We start from the raw sequence: 24,338 nt of genomic DNA, 5'->3' as shown, positions 1-24,338 counted from the left end.
CTGTGCATGGTGGGGCTGGCTCTGCACTCAGGCTCCGGGGAGCTGGTGGTCTGTCCTGTCTGTGCTTTGTGTACCAGCTTTTTGCTTGGTTACTGTGGTTTGGAGCCCAGAGAAGTGGTTCTGTCTGAGGTATGCAGCTCAGAGGTCTGAAATTCACAATGCTGCACTAGTGCAGACCTACACCTGCGTGTCCCCTGTGGCCCTGAGGGTCTGTGCCAATGCCACAGCTCCAGGCCCCTCACCCTCAGGGGTGAAGGAGCACATGTCCCTGCCCCGTGTCTGGTGGAGATTTTTTTGGATGAGGAAGGTCCCCTGACCCCGTTATCCAAGCCTTTGGCAAGCCTTGCCCCCCACAAGAGGGAAGGGGTGCTTGGGATCTGCAAGGCCAAGGAGTAAGGGGAGAAGAAAGAGGGCATGACAGCAAGGTAGGAGCTGCTGCAGCCTCCTGTGAATGCTGGGACAGAGAGGGGCTTTGAGTGGGCTCTGACCTGTAATTCCTTCAGAAAAACCTTGGCATATCCTGGGCTGCATCCAGAGCCCCATGGGATTCTGCCCTTCTGCCCTGCTCTGCTGAGACCCACCTGGAGCACTGCATCCAGAGCTGGGCTCCCAGCACAGGAGGGACAGGGACCTGCTGGAGAGAGCCCAGAGGAGCCACCAAGATGATCAGAGGGCTGGAGCAGCTCTGCTGTGAGGAAAGGCTGAGAGAGCTGGGATTGTTCAGCCTGGAAAAGGCCTCAGGATTCCGATACCTTCAAGGGGCCCCAGGAGCGCTGGAGAGGGGCTTTTGGCAATGACATAAAACGACTGGATGAGGGATAACTGTTTCAAACTAACAAAGGACACGGTCAGATGCGGTATTAGGAAAAAATTTTTCCCTGTGAGGGTGCTGAGGCCCTGCCCCTTTCTCGCTGTGAGCGTTCGAGGGTGGGCTGGATAGGGCTCTGAGCAGCGTGGCCTGGCGGTCGGTGGCTGGTGCCGTGTCGATGTCGGTGCCAGGCCAGGGCGGGCACGGCCTCCGCCCGAGGCCGCGACCATTTCCCCACCACGAGCAGGAACGAGGCTGCCCTGAGTGGCGGGAACAGGCGCGCGTGCGCACTACGCCCCTTCCGATTGGCCCTGCCCTCGGAAGCTGCCCAATCAGCGGCGGCTGTGAAGGCGGGACTTCCCTCCCGCATGTTCCCGTCGGTGGCTCTTCGCCATTGGCCTCGCGGCAGCTGTCGCTCGAAGGGTGAGCCGCGCTGCGATTGGCTGCACAAAGTGGCGCCTGGCTGGTGACGATTGGCCAGGGCACACAGAGGGGCGCGGCTCAGGCGGAGCCCTCGGTCTTTCTTTTTCACTCTCTCCCATTGGCCGAGACGGCGGCCGGCCGGAATTTCCGATTGGCCGGCGCACGCTGTTGCTAGGCAGGCGAGGCGGCGTGGGCGGGGCTCCCTTCGCCGATGAGTCGGCGCTGAGGCTCAACCAGCGCGGACGCCCCGAACCCCTCGGCCCACTACCCGCGACCCCCGCGACCCTCCGGACTCCCCGCCCGCCCCGAGGAGCCGCCGTCCGCCGCCCCTCTCCCCCTCCCCGCAGCGCCATGGCCTCGGGATCTGAGTAAGTGCGGGCCCCGCCGCCTCCCCGCGGCCTAGGCCCCGCCGCGGCCTGGGCCCGCTCCGGCCTGCCCGCTTCACCCGGGGCGGCCCGCGGGCCCCAGGCGGGCGAAAGCGGCCCCGGAACGGGGATGAGCCGCTTCCCGCCGCCCGCCCCGCCACGGCCGGGCCTGGCCGGGAAGTGTCGAGTCATGGCGGGGGGGCGAGGCCGGGCCGGGCCTCCCGCCGTGCCTCCGCTGGGCCTAGGGCCGCCCGTCCGCCGGGCCCTGAACTACGGAGCGCTTTGTTTTCCAGCCCCGTCCCTGGCTCCTTCTGCTCGCAGCGGCCCGGGAGCCGGGGCTGGCGAGTGACTCGGCGGTAGCCGAGGCAGACATGTTGTGCTGGGCAGGGCCGAGGCGGTCGGCGGTGTTTCCGTCTCGGGTGTCTTGCCTCGCTCTTGTTGGCTGTGCTCAGTTACAGGCTGAGGATCGTCTTCCGTGCTCCTCAGCAGTGAGTAGCAGTCTCCGCACTCAGCCCACGTGCATTTTGAGCGGAGTAAAATAGAATCCAAAACCAAACTTTCCCAATCTAGAAGTACTCAAAGTGACTTTTTGACTTCGCTAGAGGCACTTTTAGTCCCATTTAGTGTATTTTGGTGTTCTTTGAGTAGGTTTTCCCTTTTTTAAACAACTCCTGTAATCTAAAACTGCTTGGCCCTGCCGGGTCAGTTCAAGCGAGGTGTGCCAGGCATTCCGTGTCTGCAATGGAAGTGACATTCCCAGACCCCTGTTGCGCAGCTGGGTGAGGTTAACAGTGTTTATAAAAAGGTATTTCTACTTCGGCAAAGTTTTTCTCACCCACGCAGGGAACCAGAAAAAGTTAGTTTGCAGCTGGAACACGGTTACTTTTTAGATGCCATTTTTTGTCACAGCTGCTGGCAGCCATCTTGCTGAACCGAGCCTCAGCGTGGCAAGTAGCATTCCAAAAGCTAAGGGAGTGTGATTTCTGAAGGGATCCCTGGTTTCCTCTCCCAGCCTGTCTGAAACAGTGTTGAAAACTTGGTCTCTCCCCAATGTGTCTAAACTGCCCCCTTGGTTGTCTTACTTCAGTGTCTGTAGTCACCACATACCTCAGACACTTCACCTGGGGATAAAAATGCTTTATGACTTTTCTCTTGAATACCTACCTGGGAAAAGCAGTTCAGTCTGTAAATCATATGTTCAGATTGGTAAGAAATTGCTCACGGGTTTTATCTGGGAAGTGATTACACAACAATGGTGGTAAAAAAATCACGTCAGTGTGCAGAAGACATGGCTGATTTCACTTTCATTACTGCAGCTGGAATCATTCTGGGAAGTGCCTTTTCCCTTATTTTTAGCACGGGCTTGAAGGAAAGGAAACAGCTTGTTTCCTTACTTTAAGCAGGGCTTTGGAGGTTGGTTAATTTTTTCAGAAGGATCACTAATTGGTAACAACTTTCTGTTCTTGTTCTTCATACCCTCCCCTGTGATGCCTCTGGGCATTATCAGTTGTTGAACAAGGGGAGCTCTGACATGGAGAGAAACCACCACTGGTGTAATTAAGTCCATGAGGCTGTGTCAGGGGAGGCTGAGGTTGGGTACCAGGAAAAGATTCATCCTGAAGGTGGTCAGTCACTGGAACAGGCTCCCCAGGGAAGTGGTCACAGCACCAAGCCTGGCAGAGGTCAGGAAGCATTTGGACAATGATCTCAGGTACATGGTGTGATTGTTAGGGCTGTCCTATGCAGGGCTAGGAGTTGGGCTTGAAAGTCCTGATGGGTCCCTTCCAGCTCAGGTTATTCTGTGAGTCTGTAGGAAGTCCCCCTGGTCCTGCCATGTGTGAAATGAGGCTGTTGACTGCATTACTGAGAGAGAAAAGGAGGCTGAGGGAGCCTGTTCATGGTTGGCCTTTAGGGTTAATACATCTTTGCTTCAGTTTTATAGATGTCTTGCACTTTATGTGCAAGCTTGGCCATTTGCTGTGCTGGTTATTGTGTCCTCACTTCTGGCTTCCGTCTAGGGGCACCTTAATACAGACCTTGAATTACCTTTTAATTCCAAAACATTTCTGAAGCTACGTTTTGTGTTCAGTTTGTCTCTTTGCTAAGTCAGGGAAAGAAAGGGGTGAGAGGGAAGGCATGTGAGGGAGCTGACAAACTGGGTAGGTCAGGGAGGTGATTTGAAGGGTTTCCACCAGGCTGTCTCTGACCAGAAGTTCATCAAGGAGCTTTAAAAATTACCTGGGTTAGCTTTCTGTCCCTGTCCTTTCCCAAAGTTTCCTGGCAGGAGAGAGTCCCAACACATGCCTTAGGCTTTCCTGCTTGGTATTTTCTGTTTGTGCTCTCCTTCCCACAGTTGTTGGGGTTTGTCTGACCGTGGTTGAGGTGCACAGATCTTTTTTGCCCTGTTATTTCAGCTGCAGCATGAGGAAACCCTGGAGAGATGCAGTGAGGGCAAATGGTGATGATAACAATATTGTAAATTGCTGCTGAAAGATGGGTAGTGCTTGTCTGTCTAAACTTTACCCTTGTCTGTAGGAAAAATGACATCATTTCCCTGCTTAGCTGACATGTAATTTTGTAGCACCTTTGTTTTTTCCTCTGCAGACCTGTCGGGTCAGAGCGCTGAAGCTGACCCTGCACATTTAGCTCCCTGGATGCTCTTTCTTGTACACTTTTATTCCATTTTTAATGCCTCCAGTCCTTTTTGATCACTCTTATTTAGCAGAACCAGGTGGATTCTTGCTGTGTTCTTTTGCACTGCTGCATGTCAGGTGCTATCCAAACTTTCTTTCCAGTCTTTTGCAGCTTTTGCTGTGTGTAGAGTGTTGCTTGAAAATCTTCCAGTTGTTACCTAGTTCCTCTACTGTTTTTGATCTGGTGTTTCAGGCTGTTTTTTTGGCTGTAATAGCAGTCCCTGCATCCCAAGGGACAGACAGTTTCAGCAACATTTCACATAGATGAAGTCTGGCAGTGGTTTCTTATCAAAAGGCTTTGGGATTCACATCTTGTGTGCAGAGGGAGGAGTTACAGTCACACTCTGGATAACCCAAATAAGGAGTATTGTGTCTCCCTGGTGTCCCTTAGCTGAAATCCTGAAATCTTTTTGCTGGGTTAGTTTCCAGTGGCCACGAGCTAAAGAGGAGGCAAAGTCCTTAGAAGTAGGTTGTTGGTTTTTATGCACTGTTTAACCATAATCTGCCCTGATAATGTATTTGTTCAGTTTACTTACTGCTCTCTCAGTTTTCCTGGAAATTGCAGGCTTTTTAGGACTCACATTTTTAGATTGATTGTGGAATTCATGAGCCCTTTCCAGGATGTATCCAGCAGCTTTTATTGTGTCCTTTTTACCTCTTGCAGTCTTTAATAAAGAGAGGAAAAGGGTAACTTTCAATAGTGCTGGCAGTCCAGGAAAGTCCATGTTGCCTTGGTTTGCAACATGTTTCCTGTGCTACCAGTGTTTGAGGGAAGCTTGAAAACATTTTGAAAGCAAGCTGGCTGCTCTCACAGGCCTGCTTGGTATTGTTTCCCCTTTTACGTGGCAGAGAAGGGAGCCAACACTGCATAGCCTGTCTTGGAAAAGCCTCTGCCTTGAGGTAAGGAGGGACCTGGGTAACATCACACCATAGGTATGTCACCCCTCTCTGATGGACTCTTAAAAATGAAGTGAACTTGCCAAGTGCTGCCATTTCCACTCAAGGATTGGTTTCTTCTGATCATTCTGTCTCTAAAAGGGTGAGATGGAGCCAAAGTTATGGCTGCTCCCATTGTCCACAAAGCTCCCTACCTTTTGCCAGTGCTTGCTGCTTGCTTAGGTCAGGGGAAGACTTTATTTTCATTTATTTTCTTTCAGAATCAAGTCAGACTATGCAAGGTTTTCTACCTTGGCACAGCCACACAGTTGGAGAAAGTAGTCAGCCCACTGGGGGAAGCTACAGCACTGCACCCCTGTTGTGTGTGGCTAATGTACATCTTTCAAGAGCTCCTCTAGAATAAGTTGGTTCCAATTCATATTCTGTCATAGAGTGAATTATTTGCTGTATTAGATTTTGAAGGAGAACAGTTAATCTGCCCTTTTTTTACATTTCCTTGATGTTTTACTCGCTCCATTTTGTCAAGGGAAGTGAATTATCTCTTGCATTTCTTGGTGGTATTATAGGCCAGAGCTGCAGTGACTTTTGTGACGTTATGGAAAACAGCTAAAAACCCCCAACACAAAATCATTTTCTGTGAACACTTTAATATTTCTACAGCTTGCTAGGTTTAACAAACAGGCATCGACAGGCTAAATTCTTAACAGCTCTTCCTGTCAGGGTTGCCCCAGCATTGTCCTTTAATGCTGCTATTTATCTGGGATTTGACACCAAATAGACTTGAACTTTTGTTTTGTTGGCAGCAGTTACATGTGATTTCAGATGAGTCTGACTAATTCATTGAGGCGAAACATCTTACAGTCAGCAAGATCTCAATGACCACTTCTTTTCATAGATTGCTTCATAGCTGTATCCATTGGAAGCTCGTAGTTACATTTACTGACAGAAAACATCCTCCCTTCAACTCCTGCAACTGGTCCCTGGGAAGTAATGTTCTCCTTTGTGCTACAAACAAGTAGAGTTTCTAAAAGACAAGACAACAAAGAAACTTTTAGAAAGTGGAGATGAAAAGAAGGGGTGGCTGGGCGGGGCCAGTATCATGCAGGCTCATAAGCTGTGTTTTCTCTCCCAGCTCTAAAGCTGATGACTTATCGACTGCTATTCTGAAGCAGAAGAACAGGCCCAATCGGTTAATTGTTGACGAAGCCATCAATGAAGACAACAGCGTTGTGTCACTGTCCCAGGTGCGTCATCTGTAGAGGGCAAAGCATTTAATCTAGTAATTTGCAAGCTGTTGCTGTCTATTAACTTGAAATGTAACTTTGCAACATGAGTACACGTGTTTATGTCAGAAGCTAGGGCTGTTACCACTGAGGGAGGGTTGTCTTGTTTCCTGACACTCCTCCTTGACAAAATGCTTTTTGAGCCTCAGTTTGTAGGATTCAGTTGAGCTTGTGCCCTTCCTCTGGTTTCAGGATTAACTCTATACTACTGTAGTAAGAGTCTCTGTCCTCTGGATTTAGTATATCACTTCCACGGTGTGATTTCCAAGGTCAATAACTTCCCTTCAAGTACTTGAATTCCTGTTTTTTCAAAAGTTTGTTCTAACGCTTTGCTGTTAACAGGCAAAGATGGATGAACTGCAGCTGTTCAGAGGAGACACTGTCCTGCTCAAAGGAAAGAAGAGGAGAGAAGCAGTGTGCATTGTTCTGTCAGATGATACCTGCTCAGATGAGAAGATTCGCATGAATAGGGTTGTTCGCAACAACCTGAGAGTGCGCCTGGGTGATGTGATCAGGTGAGGACACAGTGTTACCTGTGAAAGACATTAGCAGCATCACACATTATCTCATAGTATCTGAGCTGCCCTCTTGCAAAAACAAGTTAAAACCTGTTAAAAATGAATTCCAGAAAAAAGTGGAACAGACAACAAGATTAAAAATGCTCCAGGGATGTTTATATTCCAATTTCTTGTTGTAAAAATCATTATTAAATTGGGAATGCTTAAAAATGTTGCAGGGATTTTGTTGTGCAGCACTTGTGGGAAATAGAATCATAAAATTACTTGAATTGGAAGGACCTTAAAAGTAGTACTGAAACTTGGAAATATGTATCTCTGCTTAATAGGTCCTATTCTGTGATGGGAGTGGGTAGAATGGTAGCACATGAGCATTTCCTGAACATAATAAGTGGTGATTTGCAGGTTTAAATAAGGGGGGGCTAACAGCTTCTTGTCCTCCTGAGCATTGTCTCTGAAAAAATGAGAGCCTGGTTCTGACACCAGACTTTCTGAAGTAATTAATTAAAGTAAGTAATTAATTTTTAAATGCAAAATGTTTTTCATACAAACTTAGTAAATGAGAGAAACGAGGCTGTTGCACCCATCCCTCTACCTCTAAAAATGCAAGTTTTAAACACTGCTGTAATTGATTCAGAATGGTGCTTTGTGTCTTTGGATTTAAAGTAGAGGTGAATTCTTACTGTAACCTGATGTGAGATTCTTGTTGGAGTCTCTTGTAGTGTGACAGCCCATGCTCTCGCCTTCTTTATTAGCTCTGTGTCTGTAGTGGTTCTCAGTCTCCCAAATGTGTTACCAATTGTCTTGATTCATTGAGAGGTCAGGGAATTTTCACTCACCTGCCCTCAAAATTTTTCTTGCCAATATTTAACTGCTTATAGTGTTACTGTGTCTCAGTTTCTGCCAAAATCCAGATTAATATGCTAACACTTCCTCAATATGGTGTGTCAAATATTTTCCTTCTGTCTCTCTTGTATTTTACCCTTTTGTTATGTCCTCTCTGTAATGCACGTAGTAAAAGAATTCCTTAGGAGTCTAATGAAAGTCACATATCACATATGTCAGCTGCAGTTCCTTGGCTTTCCTTAGCTGGTGAAGCCAGTTTCTGCCACAGCTGGATACTTCGAACTGTTGCTACAGTAGGCTGTTGTGCTACATTACAAAATAATAACTGTAGCATGTATTTAGAAGGGGAAAGGGCTTTCAGCCTTTAACCTACTCATCAGCCCTCAGGAAGTGGGACTGACCTACCCATTGCTGCAAAGGTGTTTACCCCTGGTCGGTACTGTGAGAGCCTTTGCTTGGAATCAGGTTTGTCAGCAATAGGGACTCTGGGCACTGCAGTGAGAGAGAGGAAGGAAGAAAGTGTTTTCCCCAACTCACTGTTCCTTGAAGCTGGTTCTCCAGTAGCTTGTTGATATAAAAACTGCCTCATGACTCTCACAGGTCTTTAGGCTCTATTAGAGATGTCTGAATGTGGAGAGGGGGTCTGCAGAAGAGCAGAAGGGTAGGAGGAAGCTATTAAATTCCCCAGTGGTCTTGGACTGGGCTGAAAGGAGTGAAGGCAAGTGTGTGCTGTGAAGACTAGCTCTTGGTGGGTATGATTTTTGCCTTGTCACACTGAAATATTTCTGTGTGGGTAGGAAGTCTCACCAAGGCTTTTGATAGTCTTTGGATGTTCTTTCCTGGGAAGGGGCATGTCTTTTCTTGTCCAGGTGTAACACTGAGGTGTAAGTTCAGCACTAACTGGAGTTTTCTTCTTCTGCAGCATCCAGCCTTGCCCAGATGTGAAATATGGCAAACGTATCCACGTGCTGCCAATTGATGACACGGTAGAAGGGATCACAGGGAATCTGTTTGAGGTCTATCTCAAGCCCTACTTCTTGGAAGCTTACAGACCTATCAGGAAAGGTAATAATTCCTGTCATTCAAGTCCTCATGGCCCCAAGTTACATGTGAGCTAGTCCTGAGACTAAATACAGAGAATTTCTAGAAGCTTGCACAGATCTTCATGAGGCATTAGACCAGCATCTGGCACCTCTCTCTGTAGGGAGAGATTTTGCTAGTGGTGATTTAAATTTTCTGTAATCTTCAGAAGGAGTGATTGCTGCTGCAGGCTGGCAGAGCAATTTGGTAGTTCTCCTGAATTTCTTTTAGCTATATGAGATGGGAGAACATCAGAAAGGCTCAGGTGGAACTTGGGAGAAAATCTCATTAAACTAAGTTGCTACCATGTGATGTAATTGGTGAGTTGCCTGCATATTAATCAATTGGTTTGGTTTGTGTTGTGCTTATCCAGTTTCATTAAAGTCCATCCTTCATTAATGTGGTAATTCAAGGGGACTCAGGTTCAGATCACCACATGTGGAGTGGTGGAGTCAGCTGCTGTGAGGTGCTGAATGTGGTGATGTGCATATAGCTGCCATAGAAGTGATCATATGAGCGTCATGTAACAATTACCATCATGCAATTTAGTTAATTTCCTACTCTCACCTAAAATCAAATCACCTTGACCCAAACACTGGGCTTTTCCATCCTCCCACAAGTCACATCACCCACAAAGTTCACCCAGGTCCTTGAGAAAAAGCAGAACAATGTGTGGAAAAGCAGAATCATGCATGCCTTTGCCTCAGGTAGCAGTGACCCAGACTGTTTGGCATATTTTTTATGTGCACTACAGGAACTTTGTCTCCTTCTATGGCATGTAAAAGTGTTGGTTGGGGAGGGGCAGTCCAGGCAGCTTTTGCTAAATGTATGTCCCAAAGTTTGCTGGTCCCACCAGCCTTTGCTCTCCATGTCGTCATGAGCAGTCTATTGCATCATTTGGTTTTCCAAAGGCTGTTGCACAATAAGGAGTGCAGTACTCCCTCTGAAAACCATGCTTTGCCTCTCCTTGGGATGGAGTAGCCTCAGTGCCTGATGTTTTGTCATCAGATCCAAAGACTTTTTTTTCCTCTTAGAGTATGGAATAATATGGAACAGGCTTCCAATGTGCTGGGCCAGGTCCCAGCACATTGCAGTGATTTGTGTCTCTCTGGAACTGCCAGCCTGACAGCACACCTTTTTCCACATATTTACTAGTTTTCGGGATTCCACACTTGTTCAGGAGTTCAGAATGTTATAGGTAGTCACTGGCCTGGACACTTTCCCCTCTGGGTGATGTTCTTAAATATATTAACTGTAAACAAGACCTGAATCACATTCAGTGATGTGCTGTTTCACAGCACCAAGCTTGCCAGAATTCCAGAAGCATTTGGACAATACCCTCAGGCACATGGTGTCATCCTTGGGCCTGTCCTGTGCAGGACCAGGAGTTGGACTCAGTGATCCCCATGGGCCCTTTCCAACTCGGGAAATTCTGTGATAAGAACCAGCCTGGCTTCAGGTGTATTGAAAGGATGTTAAAAATCTTTAAAATACTCAAATGCTACTGTAATCAGCCTGGCATTGGAAGACATCGGGAGGGAGATGTAGGAGAGGTGCAGTTACCAGTGGTTCCCAGTGGATGGCTCCCGAAGTACAGAGCCGATGGCAGTGCTCAGTTCACTCCTCAGATTTGTCTCAGGACCAGCGGCTCCATCTCATCCTAAGCCACTACTGCAAAGAACAACAGAAAGATCACGTTATCCCAGGCAGCAAGGACAGTAAACCTCCCCACAGGGGTCACCCACACTGAGTGAGGTGTTAAAAACACACTCTGAGAACAAGCACAAATAAACACCATCACCAGCTACCATTATATACTGAATGGATATAACAAATTCGGCTTAACATGTTCTGCTCAGATCTGTTGTTATGCCAACCCTTTTTCCCTCTGCTGGCTGCCAAGAAGGACTGTTTCCTTTGATCCCGGCATGTGACTGAATATCAGATAGCTACTCATTCCCCACCCAGCCATGGGATGGGGAGCAGATCAGGAAAAAAGAGAAACCTGTGAGTTAAACATTTTTGTAATTGAAACAAAGTAAAATATAATAATAATAGTAATAGTAATGGAATAGATGGGGGATGAAACATGGGGGATAAAAAAGACTGGTGTTGCACAACACCTGAGATAGTTGCTCACCACCTCCTGAATGATGCCCAGCCTGTCCCTCATCAGTGTGTGGTGTCTCCCAGTGAAATCCCCAGAGTTCATACACTGGGCAGGGTGTTCTACAGCATGGAATATCCCTTTGGGCAGTTTGGGTCAGCTCTCCTGGCCGTGCCCTCTCCTGCTTTCTTGTGCACCTGCTCCCTGCCAGAGCATGGGAAACTGAGCAGTGCTTGAGCTAGGGTAAACGCTGCTGAGCAACAGCTGGAACATCAGTGTGTTATCAGCATTATTCTCAACTGAATCCAAATAACAGCACTGAAACAGCTACTGGGGAGAAAATGAACTCTATCCCAGATCAGACTGAGACATGAATACCAGTTGGCACTCTGAGTAAATTCATTATTTGGAGTAATTTAAGGAATAATTGGGAGGTGAGTAGAAAACCAAGCAGACTTTTGGGGTCGTGTTCATAACACTTTGGATGTTCCATAGATGGAAGTACACTATAGGCACAAGTCGAAGTTATCCAGGGTCTGTCAACCAGGAGTCACAGTGCATATTGTTCTGCTTCTGGAGACAAACAGTTATAACTAGTATCAACTAGTTACAGTAAATTCAAAATGAGTTTTTATTGGGTTAGGGCTTTTTGCATGTTCTAAAAATGTTAAATTGAAACTGAATGGAAAAAAAAGTGATTTCTTGCCTTTGTGGTTTGTATTTGGGCAGGGTATTCTTGTCCATTGTTTGCTGTTTTTTACTGGATGAAATTTGAGAATCGAAACAGTGCTCATGCCGTTGCATTGGATGCAGTTCTTAGTTTAACATGCAAAGCAGTGTTATAAAGGCCACAGTGTCTGCCTGTGTGACCAACTTCCTTAAACTCTGGGGCTGCTGGTTGTACAGGGGTTATCATTTTGCAGATGTGGGTTGCAGCAGGCCACTGACGTGTGGGGTTTTACAGGTGACATCTTCCTGGTGCGTGGAGGGATGCGTGCAGTGGAGTTCAAAGTGGTGGAGACAGATCCAAGCCCGTACTGCATAGTGGCTCCAGACACAGTGATCCATTGTGAGGGAGAGCCCATCAAAAGAGAGGTGAGCAGAACCCTGCCATGTGGTGCTCCTGCTGGATCTCCTCTGTCCAAAGCCTGTTTCTGGGACAGTGCTTGAGGGCAGCAGTGTTTGCAGTTCCTGTTTTGACATTTTATCTACTGATTGTAATGGTCAGAAACTCTGGTTTCAGGAGATGTGCTGCTGCTGAAGGTAGTCAGAGAAAGGTACACCCAGTGTCTTCCTCATATGCTGAAAGCACCAGGGGGTAGGTTTGCTGACGAGATGCTGTGCTTTGGCAGCAGCTGTTCTGCATCTGCTTCCAGATATTTCACACTGCTTGGATGCATCTTTTGATTCCAGTGTTCCCTTGATCCATAGCAGAGAGAGCTTACAATGGTGCTAAATTTCATGCCATGTGAAAAGAAAGTAATGGACACTTTTTCCGAGAGAAATTTGAAATCCTCAAATGGTTTACATTAAAAAAATAAAAATTCCCCAGTTCATTAAGGTGTCTAGCCTTGAGTGTTGCAACCTTGTGGCTTCCTGAGGGGCTTGTCTGACAGGTTTTGGCAACCTCACTGTACAGAGTAGGAAATGTGAGGGAAATGAGCTGAGGTGGGTGCATACTTCATAGAATAAGTACCTTTTTCTGCCTGCAAATAGTGTGAGTGCTGGTTTGTTGTAAGCTGCCTTCTGAAAAACATCTCTGTGACCCTTGTGAGACTGCAGCTGGGCACTCCATGCATCCCACTTGACCTCTTCAGGCCACAGCAGAGATAGACAGGAGTAAGTTCAGCCTAGGCCACAAAAACTATGAGGAGCTGGTAGTCAAGAATGAAGGAGGAGGGACTGGGATCATGGCATGATGCAGCCTGGAGAAGTGAAGGCAAAGGCCTACTGGCAACTGCCTGATGGGAAGGGATAGATGACCAGGCTTCTTCTGAGAGCTGTGCCCAGGGACATGACTGACACACTAACATAAGCTGGATCAAGGGAAATTCCCAGTAGATACTTGGAAAAATGTTTCCCCCATTCTTGGAGCAGAGCCCAGAGAGGGCAGAAATCTCTGATATTGAGACCTTCAGTGCTTAGGTCCAGCCCCTGCTTGAACTGTTGAACTGAGCCTCTCTGAAATTCTAGGCTATGTTATTATATTTTCATGTGGCCTAAATAACTGAGGCCAGTAAGGGTTTGGACAGAAGAATGGATGGATATTGTGAGGGAAGAGTTGGTATGATCTTATCCATATGTGTGGACCTTAACATTCTCTGCTAATTGGAGTCAGTCTCAAAAGGTAACACTGCACCTGAGTAACTGGCAGCTAGGATATGCCAAATAGATAGCATTTACTCTAAGGAGTAAGTATATTTTATACTGACATTGTCTCTTGTTACTTCCATTAGCCCCATCAAAGAGTCACAGAGCTTGTTTTGTGTTAGAGTCTGTAGGGAACCTGGCAGCAGAGGCTGTCATTCCAGAGGGTGGGCTTCAGTGAAGTCTGAGTATGTGCAGGCAATTCTCTTTATATGTCTGGGAAGACAGAGCTAAGAAACAATTATAGAAGACATCAGGAAGACTTGAAAGGGAGAATCTCAAGACAGGCAAGAAATGTCTAAAAAGCCATACTCCTGGCTTCTCTAGACTGGGAGGGGTTGTTGAGCTATTGTTTTCACTCATGTGTTTGATGTGTTTCCTCCTGGGCAGGATGAAGAGGAGTCACTGAACGAGGTGGGCTATGATGACATTGGTGGCTGCCGGAAGCAGCTGGCTCAAATCAAGGAGATGGTGGAGCTTCCCCTCCGACACCCTGCTCTCTTCAAGGCCATAGGGGTGAAGGTAGGTCCCTACATGCAGGTGGATAAGTGGGCTTGCCCTGGGAGATGTCTCTCCACAACAGAGATTTAGGAGATATTGGAGAGGGGAATAAGGAATTTGTGGTGTGGGTTTTTGGTTTTTTTTTTTTAATGCTAGTCTTTGGAAGGTATTTGCGTACGTGTTCTGGACACAGACTGAAACACTGGCAGCCTGTAAAGCAGAGTGATGCTTTGAATCAGCGCTGCCAGTTACTGGCAAGGTTTTTGTTGTGTGTTGTGTGAAGTAGTAAAGGGTGTTGATAGCAGTGCTGACATGGCAGCTGTTGCATGAGTTTGCATCACAATTTCAGACTGGCATTATCAAATGCTTACAAATTCACTGTGAAGCTGCTTAAGCAGTCAGATACTCACAACCTAAGTCCCTTGCCTTTGTCCTCAGCCTCCACGTGGGATCCTGCTGTATGGTCCGCCTGGCACTGGTAAAACACTGATTGCCCGAGCGGTGGCCAACGAAACAGGGGCTTTCTTCTTCCTGATCAATGGTAAGTTTTGTGGCTGCTTTGGCCCCAGGTCTGCTGTGTGCTCACTTGTTCATCTTATGGTAAGGAATGGTGTTAACAGGGCTTGTAGGGCCACATTGTCTTCCTGACATCCTTCCTTACCTCTTTCAAGCGTGCCTCTGGGGACACTTGGAAGCCCTTTGTGTGGAAGTATGTGTAGTGGCACTTCCCTGAAGCTTGATTGTGTTGTAGCAGAGTGCTTGGAAGATTGTGCTCACAGGGATTTGATGTCAGTCTGTCCATTTGTGAAGGGAGAACTGGCAGGGCTTCTGGCTTTGCTCCCATCATGTTCTGTTCAGAAAAGAAACTGCTGCTCTGGATTCCTCTTTCCCCTCAAGTAAAGCACAAAGACCTCTTTTGTTTCACAGTATGTTATTTGGAAGGAACTTCCCTGAAAACTATATTAAGATCCTTTGAACATAGCTACAAGTGACAGAACTCCTATTCATAAGTCTCACCTATAGCACTTGAGGTGGATACTGGTTGATACCTAGTAAGGACTAGATTCTGAATTTTCCACACTGCTTCTCTGTCCCGTTTTAGTCAGTGCTGGAATAAGAGCATTTTTACTGAAGGAATGCAGCTTTTCTTCTGCAATTTCAATCATGTGACAGCATAACACAGCACAGCAGTGACCAGCAGTAGGATTAGGGACTTGCTTTTATCTCAAGAGAGTGGATGTAAATGGGCTAATTTTAGCCACATGTCACCCTGTCATATACTTCCTCAAGTGTGTGGAAGCTGTCACTGAATGCTAATGCACCAGCCGTTTCTTCAGATGCCTGTACATCTATTGCATAATGAAAATAACACTGTCAGAGTTAGCTGTGGATTCGCTGCCTGCTGCCCCAGTCTGGAGCTGCAGGCAGTGCTGCAGACAGAGCTGATAACTGGTGAGTTACCTGTAATGAAATACTCAGAGCACCTGCCCACACCTGTGTCTCTGCAGCTGGCAGCTGTGTGTGCCTGAGGGCCAGGTTTATTTTTCTTGGATCCTTCAAAAGCATATTTTCTCTTCATTACCACTGCCACCAGCATGACAGCAAAATCTGTAAAAACAGGATAAATCTCTAAACCTGCACTAGTGTTCAGCAGTTGTAGATGTCAGGGGAATGCTGTCCATCCATTTGTGATCAATGTGGTTACACGCTTTAATTTTGTATTTAACCTTTGAGAGGAGATGGGGATTGTGGTTTTGTTAGTTTGTTGTTGGTTGTTTTGACTTTTTTAAACTAGTTTATAGGATCATACAGAGGTAAATGTATACGTGTGTAATGTAAGCTAAAGATGGCTTCATAGAGCTTTTTCCTTCCCTATCCTGGTAATTCATCACCTTATAATTTGATTGCTTCTCTTGCAAGCTAGGACTGGCATTAACTGTGTGTGGTGGTACATTACAGAGAAGCTCACCAAGTGTGAAATAGGGTAAGGAAAGAGGCAGCTAAAGGTAGCTCATTGTCTAGTGCTGCATTCTCTTAGAGTAAACTGGAAACACCAAAATAATGATAGAAACTAATTCTGCATGCTGGTCCAGCCTTTCAGCTGCAGATTTAGTGAATTTGATTGATAGTATTTGCTTTGGCTTGAAATATAGCTTGTCCCATGTGGATGTTGTACTAAAAATATTCAGCTGTGTGTTTTTGGGACTAGCTGCCTCTCTTCTGAGTGGCACAGCATTGCTGTTTTTTAGGTCCTGAGATCATGAGCAAGCTGGCTGGCGAGTCTGAGAGCAACCTGAGGAAAGCCTTTGAAGAAGCAGAGAAGAATGCTCCTGCCATCATCTTCATTGATGAATTGGATGCCATTGCTCCTAAGAGAGAGAAGGTAAAGAGAGCCTGTAGGAGGTAAATTAGCATGTCCTTTTTTTTTTGGTAGCAGCTGGCATGAGTCTCTGCATTTCACTACAGAGTAAAGCAGCATTTCTTTAACACCTGAATTCAGTTGGACACCAGGAGGGCTAGATACAGCTCAGGACATCTGTTACCATCCTGTGGCTGCTGTATCTGCCGGCTCCCATGCAGCGCCGGCTGCCATGCTCCTTGTAGAGCTGTTGGTGCCAGCGCTGCTCTCTGTCCCCACAGACCCACGGGGAGGTGGAACGTCGCATCGTGTCTCAGCTGCTGACCCTCATGGACGGGCTGAAGCAGAGGGCACACGTGATCGTGATGGCAGCCACCAACAGACCCAACAGCATCGACCCAGCGCTCCGGCGATTCGGTAACCACCCCTGCCCCCTCTTCCCTGTGTGTCACACACTTTGTGACAGGCCATGCTTCAGGGGCCCCTAAGGATTGAGCAGAAAGTTGTGCTGCACATGCGTTACATAAACTATTGACTTGTCTCCAGCTCCTTGCTAGAAATTTTTTTCCGGGCTTGGAGCCTTTGATGTCGTTTTCTGTGCCATGTTAGGTGAGAATGTGTAGAAATAATACTTTGAAGGGGGAAAAGTGTGCTAGCCTGTATTAGGTGAAGCTATTTCAGGACACACTTAAGGAGGAAATGCCTTAGGGGACATTCATGCATTAGATCGCAGAAGGCTGTGAATTACCTGATTTGGGTTTCTTTTATTAATGAACAGTACAGTAGTTTCTGAGATTCAGGTCTTCAAAACATGAATATCTGGTGTGTGACCAGTTGATAGAGTCTGTAATAGCAAACCTATCAACTGTGCAGGAGGCCTCTTAAATGTGTAGCGAGCCATTTGAAAGCACAGCTGTGGCTGGAGGAAAAAGTAGAGGTGTACACATCTTAGTGAATATTGCAGTGATGTCCTGTTTTCCTCATGTATTTCACCACTTGGGTAGTGCTGTGAAAGTTCTAAAAAATTAAATCTCTCAGTATTTTTGGACGATTGTAACAAGGACACAAAGGTAGAAATAAAAATGTCTCATGGTATGTTGGTTCAGTGAAGCTTATTTCCCAAAAATGCAGCTCAGAAGAAGTTACTACATGTGCAATCCTCTGTACTGTATAATCCCAAGGTCTTACTGTTAGTCTCATAGTAGTCTCACTTTCCCTAAATGCCTAATACTTTTCCTCCTTCTCTGATCTGTCTCTTCTACTGTGCTGATAGATGTTGCAGGCAAACCCAAAACTCTGTCATTTTCTGATATTTTGTGGAATACATCACCTTGCTCAGTCAGAGGAAGGCAGCAGCTCCTGCGGTGTGCAGAATCAGCAGCTCAATGTGTGCTTGTGCTCCCCAGGTCGTTTTGACAGAGAGGTAGATATTGGTATCCCTGATGCCACTGGGCGCCTGGAGATCCTGCAGATCCACACAAAAAATATGAAACTGGCTGATGATGTGGATCTGGAGCAGGTGAGTAGTGTGCCATTAGGAAAGCTTGTCTCGTTTCCAGTGTTCTGTTTCATAGTGGAAGTATTGTTAAGGCTTGATTGTACAAGTGGAGTGGCTCAATTAGGACAGCCTGGAACTGCATGAATGGGTGATCCCTGGGATTCCTTCTGACCAGTTTACCTGTGACCAAAAGTCCTCACTCACTAGTTAGGAATGGCATGGCTAAGTGAAACAAATGTGTATCATTCCAATCTGGAAGTGCCTTGCCACTATCATCCTGGGTTTGTTTGCTATGTCATTGCCTTTAAAAGTACAGCAGCCCTGAAAAAGCCCACACACAGCTGGGTGAGCATTGTGGTGTCATTGCACCACCTGCAAGCTGGATGGTTCCTGTCATCTCTGTCCTGAATGAAGAGCTGCAGTTCTCAGAGTTACCTTTCTAAATTCCAGATGCAGATTGGATCTCTAGTAGGCAGTAGAAGGCACAGTGTCTTTGCCTGAGTGTTAGCACTTGAACGTGCAGCAAAGCCCTGACGTTGCTCTCCTCCCTTCCCAGTTCGGGATGCATGTGTTGCCCTTGCTTGTATCCCTGTGAGTCATGGTCAGTGCTCTGCTTTCAGGTGGCAAACGAGACCCATGGCCATGTTGGTGCTGACCTGGCTGCTCTTTGCTCAGAAGCTGCTCTTCAGGCAATCAGAAAGAAGATGGATCTCATAGACCTAGAAGATGAAACCATCGATGCTGAAGTGATGAACTCTCTGGCAGTGACCATGGATGACTTCAGGGTAATGCAGGAGTGCCCCATATTCTTATGGGTGCAATTAATTGCCTCTCTGAGGCAAGAGAGTGTAACATGTTAGAATTCATATAATACTGTTTCTTCTCACAACAGTGGGCTCTGAGCCAGAGCAACCCTTCTGCTCTTCGGGAGACTGTGGTGGAGGTGCCACAAGTTACCTGGGAAGATATTGGTGGCCTAGAAGATGTAAAGAGGGAACTCCAGGAGCTTGTACAGGTAAACTTTACAACAGATTTTTTACTTAGCCAGCTTAAAAATACAATAATAAAATCTAGAATATCATAGTTTCTTCTTTGGGCTGCAAACTGAGTAAATGCAGAGGCTTTATGGCATTTATTCTAAAGGACTGTAAATACCATGCTGTTCCATCTTAGTGAACTTGGGGAGGAAGGCGCTGGGAAGCAGCATTATGTTTTCCTGAGCTGAGTCTGCAGTGGCATTTTATGTGGGTGTTGTGCAACATGCATAAACAGCCACAGTTCTGCCTCTTAAGTGGAGACCAGCAGTGGGACCACTGCTGAGAATCACCCTATGTGGTAGCTGTATCTGCCAGGCAGTGGATGAAGGTGCTCATACAGAGAGCTTCTGAAGGGCTCCCCATCAGCCTTAGCACAGGGACAGGTAAGAAGTAATTGTGAAGCCCTCTACAAAAGGAAAGAACAGAACAAAATGTTGCAAATTATCTGTGGAAACTCCAGGTGTCTGCACTGGCAGTTTGGATTGGGTACATTCCTGCTTTCAGCTGGCACTGTAGAAACATCCTGTCTGTGAATAAAAGAATCTAAAATTTTAGTCTAACTTTCTGATGTTAAAATCATCACCTGTCTTGTATATGACCTTGTTGCTGAGGATAAAGGCTCACATCAGACACCTTGCTGTCTCTGGAGAGCAGAGCAAATAGGTTAGGTAATGAGCTGTTCCCTTTTGCTTCTGCAGGGCAGAGTGAAGCTGAGGTTAAGTGTGCTGGAAAGTACTGAACTGGTACTTGGGAAAGTACTGAACTGTAGTTAGTTCCTAGAGATAAATAGGTTTTTTAGGCACCTTTCCAAGGCAGTGTCCACTTAAAAACTGCAGTGGCACCTGGCAGGATCTTGTGTTTAATCCACCAGAAATCTTAGGTAGTGCTTCTGGTAGAACCAAAACTGACTCAGAGAAGTGTGTCCCTTCTTGTAGCATATGACTTGGATTGGATGATCTTTTGAAGCTCCCTTGACATGCAAACCATTCTGTACTTCCAAGGTAGCCTGTTGTGGCTCATCATGGGAGGTTTTTGTTTTGTTCTCTTTCAGTATCCTGTGGAGCATCCAGACAAGTTCCTCAAATTTGGCATGACCCCATCAAAAGGGGTTCTGTTCTATGGGCCACCTGGCTGTGGTAAGACACTGCTGGCCAAAGCCATTGCTAATGAGTGCCAGGCAAACTTCATTTCCATCAAGGGGCCGGAATTGCTCACCATGTGGTTTGGTGAGTCTGAAGCCAACGTGCGTGAGATCTTTGACAAGGTAAGTGTTTCTCCTGTTCTCTGTGCTGTCTTTGTGCTGAGGTATCCCCAGAACTTTGTGTCCACTGCATCTGTCTTACTGGTTCTTCTTTGTGTCTTCTGTGTTTTCCCCACTTGCACTGAGAGCAGGAGCTCTTCCCTGGTATTGGAATTAATCCTCTTCAGCAACATAGCTCTTAAAACTCTTTTCCCTGACTGCAGTTGGCATCTGTCAGTAGAGGGTGATAAATACCCCAGTGCCTTTGGCAGAGGCTATGGTTAGGAGGGCACATGTATGTTACTCCCCCCTGGGAACTTCGATTAGCACCTCATTAACTGTCATCATCTACAGATTTTCAGAATATCCTTTGGGTTATTGTCCTGCAATATACACAGTTTAGAAAGGAGCTCACTCCTGCTCAGTTGTCCCATAGTGTCTTCTCCTGTCCCAGAAGGTGTCTGCATGGATTATCTTGTGAATCTTTGCTCTTGTGGTGTATTAGAAAAAAGTTGTCAGGAGAGTGGAGAAAAATCGAGGTGGAAGAGAACCTCAGAGACTGTTTAGTTCAGCTGGTTGTCCAGAGCAGGGAGGTAACTTTGAAATTTCATCAGTTAAGTGCATTGAGTCCTGGGAAGGGTGGAGAATCCCTGACCTCTCTGGGCCTGTGTGCTGGTGTTGGAGCGCTCTTATTGTGACCAATTTCTTCCTTATTTCTTACTGGAATTTTCTCAGCTGCTCACAGCTGTGTCTCCAGGACAGGAGACTCCCAACACCCTCCAGGCTAGGGGCTGGAGAGGTGTGCATGAGTGAGGGCTGCAGCAGGCACCTCCTTTTGCCTGTGGTCTTTCCTCCTTTCACTGCACACTGCGAAGAAAGATCCAGCTCCCCATAACTACACATTAGGTAGCTGAAGACGGCAATTGGATTTCTCCTTTCCATTGGATATATCTCACCTGCTTCAGTGCCTGAATAACCAGCTGACATCTTCTGGTCTTGCAGAGAGAGTTCTAGTCCAGAAAAATGGCTCCATTTTTCACTCTAGGCGTTGGAGTTACTGCTTTTCTGCCTGGTTCACAATGTTCCCACTTCAGGGAAATCCAACTTGTTGTTCAGGAGAATTTAATGGAGGGGTCGTGTGGCAAGAGACTGCTCTGGAGCAGCTCTTCCAAGCTCATGAAGAGCTTCTGTTTCTCTTGAGCTGTGTTAATGGTGAGGAAGGCTTAGTGTGGAGTCAGCATGCTCCTTGTTGGGCAGTATTATCATGGAATAATGGTGCCCACTGCTTTTTGCAGGCTCGTCAAGCAGCCCCATGCGTGCTCTTCTTTGATGAGCTGGACTCCATCGCCAAGGCCCGAGGCGGGAATATCGGTGACGGCGGCGGTGCTGCAGATCGTGTCATCAACCAGATCCTGACTGAGATGGATGGCATGTCCACCAAGAAAAACGTCTTCATCATCGGTGCCACCAACAGGCCAGACATCATTGACCCAGCCATCCTGCGCCCTGGCCGCCTGGATCAGCTCATCTACATCCCCCTGCCTGACGAGAAGTCCAGGGTTGCAATCCTTAAAGCCAATCTGAGGAAATCACCAGTTGCAAAGGTAGAATCTGCACCCTCACTGCTTCTGGCTTGGGTTTGCTGTGTGCTGCTTGTGTTCCTCACAAGGTGTGGACAGCACCGAGGTCTGGAGGCTCATCCATGTAGTAGAATGGTAGAGGAAGCTGGAGCTCTGAGGTCAGGTGTCAGTAAAGCCAGAAATTGGTCTGCAGGCACAGCAGCTCTTTGTCACATAATGGGGTTCTGCTCATGGTGCAGGATCAGAAAAGCCTATTTTGGTGAGGTGGAAAAGATTCTTGCACTCTGGGGAAAAAAAAAAAAAGTGTAGAACACACAAGTGTGAAATACAAATGGAAGAGGAGCAGTTGCAGTGAGTTGTTGCTGAGCCCTGTCATAGACAAGAGCTGTGTCCCTTGCCTGGGAAGAGGCAGTAATGCAGCTGAGAGTTAATCAAAGAAAAACAGACATGAAGTGGAGCCCAAGCTTTTTTATGCCAAGCTTACCTACTTAGTTTCAAAGAAGGTTGCAGTAATACCCTCTCAACTGAGGGGGAGGAGAGGAGGAGGTCGGCTGTCTTGGTCTGCTTGTGCCCCATCTCTATTTCCAGTCTGATGGTGTTTTGCTTGACTCCTCGTGCTGAGACCTGAGCAAGTCATACCCTAAATCTGTAAGTGCAGAGGCATTTACAGCCACTTTGTGGATTCTTGGTGGGTGTGAGGAGTGTAGCCTGCTTTCGTATGTTGTTAGCTTTTCCTGAAAACGAGAATCTCAACAGCTGATCTTTCCAAAATTGGCCATAGTTAAGACAGCACCTTGATACCCTGGGATCTAAAGATACCTCTCTGTCACTTGGGGATATGAGGTGTAAAGGAATGGCCTCTGTTTTTATTTTTCTCTAGGATGTTGACCTGGATTTCCTGGCGAAGATGACCAATGGCTTCTCAGGGGCTGACCTGACAGAAATTTGCCAGCGTGCCTGCAAACTGGCCATCCGTGAATCCATCGAGAGCGAGATCAGGCGAGAGCGTGAGAGGCAAACCAACCCTTCTGCCATGGTGAGTGGTACACCGAGCTCTCCCATCCCACATGCCTGAGGTGTGATGTGTTCCTCTGTCATCCTCGGGGATGAGTGGGCTCTTGTGCAGAGCGTGGAGCTGGAGCACTTTGTTCTCTTCTTGTGGGAGGTTGAGGACCCTCCTGGGATGCCTCATGGTCAGCATTGCTCAGGAGATGCCTTCTGCAGCCCTGACTCATGCACACCTCTCCAGCCCCCGCCGTGGAGGGTGTTGGGAGCCTCCTAACCTGGAGGGAAGCTGTGAGCAGCTCTTGGACCCGTGGAGCTTGGGCACACAGCTCACCTGGTCCCTCTGTCCTGCTGCAGGAGGTGGAGGAGGACGACCCTGTTCCCGAGATCCGCAGGGATCACTTTGAGGAGGCCATGCGCTTTGCCCGCCGCTCTGTCAGTGACAACGACATCAGGAAATACGAGATGTTTGCACAGACCCTACAGCAGAGCCGTGGCTTTGGCAGCTTCAGGTACCTGTGGGGTGTGAGGGCTGCGCAGTGTGGCTCAGCCAGCCCCCGAGCACAGCACTGGGGCAGCTTTCTGATGGGTTCTGGGCAGCAAAACTCTTTTGCACTGTGCATTCCCATTCAGCCTTGAGCATAGAGCACCAAGACATGGTGTGGCGGGTGTAGGCTGTGCTGCAGGTTGGTTGTAGCTGCTCTGTTGGTGCATTCAAAGTCCCTTTTTTCCTCTACCTCAAGCGAGATTTTACAGCCAGCAGCCATGAGCTCTTTGTCCTTCCCTAAGTCTTAATCCCATTCCTTCTTAGTTGTCCCTGGGGTTTGGCACAGAGGGAGGGTATGGCCCTGAGCTGCAAGGAAGTTTTTGAACAGCTTCTCTTCTCTCCTGTCCTGCACTGCTGCATGCAGGTTCCCCTCAGGCAACCAGGGCGGCGCCGGCCCAAGCCAAGGCACAGGAGGTGGCAGCGGGGGCAACGTGTACAGCGAAGACAATGACGACGATCTCTACGGTTAACTCGCTGCCCTCAGTGGACCAAACTCCACACCAGGCCACGTTGTACAGGAAAAAATCCAATGTTCAGTGGACTCTTGGCTTCTTCATTCCTCAGTCAGAACAGTGTAGCTGCACGTCAGACTTTGTACAGGGAATGTTTTCTGCAAACACAAATCCAGAGCGATGTTCAGTTGGGAGGCAGACAGTGAATTAACAAGGAGGGGAACTTAATTTCTGAGAAATTTCTGTTCTAGTTTATGTGGCAGAATCAGCAGCTTTAGCAAGGGTACAACGCTAGCCTGTATTAAAAAAAAAATAAAATCCCACAAAAAATAATAAAAAAAATTAATAAAAATCCCACAAAACTCTAGCAAGGTCCTGGCAGTTCCTTTGTGTGGTGCTGTCACTGTCAAAACCCGTGTCTGGTGCTGTGTGAGCTCTCTGTGCTCCAGTGGAGCCCATCTGTGTGAGTGTTCCCCTGCTGTGGATAGGGCTGCTCTTCATGCTTAACACCTCTTAGCTCTGTTAATGGAAGAAATGGGTTTGGCAGTGTCTCTGCCCTGGCAGGAAGAGCCTGGCAGCAGGTACCTGCTGTTGCTCTTCCAAGGCTGGCCGTGAGCTGTCAGGTCTCTTGCTGCTGTGGCTCTGCAGCAAAGGATCTCTCCAAGAATCCCTGTCTCATCCAGGCATGAGGGGCACTTGGGGTGTCTCGGGTTGTGGCACAGTGTGACACCACTT

The 24,338-nt window shown here is 47.4% G+C and overlaps 1 protein-coding gene across 1 annotated transcript; it reads left to right on the top strand.

Moving 5' to 3' along the window:
* The first annotated feature begins 1,450 nt into the window (after window positions 1-1,450).
* On the top strand, window positions 1,451-23,970 carry VCP (valosin containing protein). Its single transcript, XM_036403069.2, has 17 exons — window positions 1,451-1,599; window positions 6,319-6,430; window positions 6,812-6,984; window positions 8,753-8,895; window positions 11,982-12,112; window positions 13,775-13,906; window positions 14,324-14,426; window positions 16,135-16,268; window positions 16,526-16,661; window positions 17,651-17,763; window positions 18,363-18,527; window positions 18,635-18,757; window positions 19,831-20,043; window positions 21,315-21,623; window positions 22,480-22,635; window positions 22,962-23,116; window positions 23,516-23,970. Exons 1-17 carry the CDS (start codon window positions 1,583-1,585, stop codon window positions 23,619-23,621), a joined length of 2,421 nt encoding a protein of 806 aa, XP_036258962.1. The 5' UTR covers window positions 1,451-1,582; the 3' UTR covers window positions 23,622-23,970.
* The last annotated feature ends 368 nt before the right edge of the window (window positions 23,971-24,338 follow it).

The sequence above is a fragment of the Molothrus ater genome, chromosome Z, assembly GCF_012460135.2.
Source record: "Molothrus ater isolate BHLD 08-10-18 breed brown headed cowbird chromosome Z, BPBGC_Mater_1.1, whole genome shotgun sequence".
NCBI lineage: Eukaryota > Metazoa > Chordata > Aves > Passeriformes > Icteridae > Molothrus > Molothrus ater.
The sequence above is the reverse complement of the archived record's forward strand: the minus strand, read 5'-3'. Positions and strand labels throughout refer to the sequence as shown.

Bases quoted from the DNA above. Each gene is read 5' to 3' on its own strand.
- VCP (XM_036403069.2), top strand. The intron at 17,764-18,362 runs GTGAGTAGTGTG...CTCTGCTTTCAG, and splicing joins ATGATGTGGATCTGGAGCAG to GTGGCAAACGAGACCCATGG. The intron at 23,117-23,515 runs GTACCTGTGGGG...TGCTGCATGCAG, and splicing joins CGTGGCTTTGGCAGCTTCAG to GTTCCCCTCAGGCAACCAGG.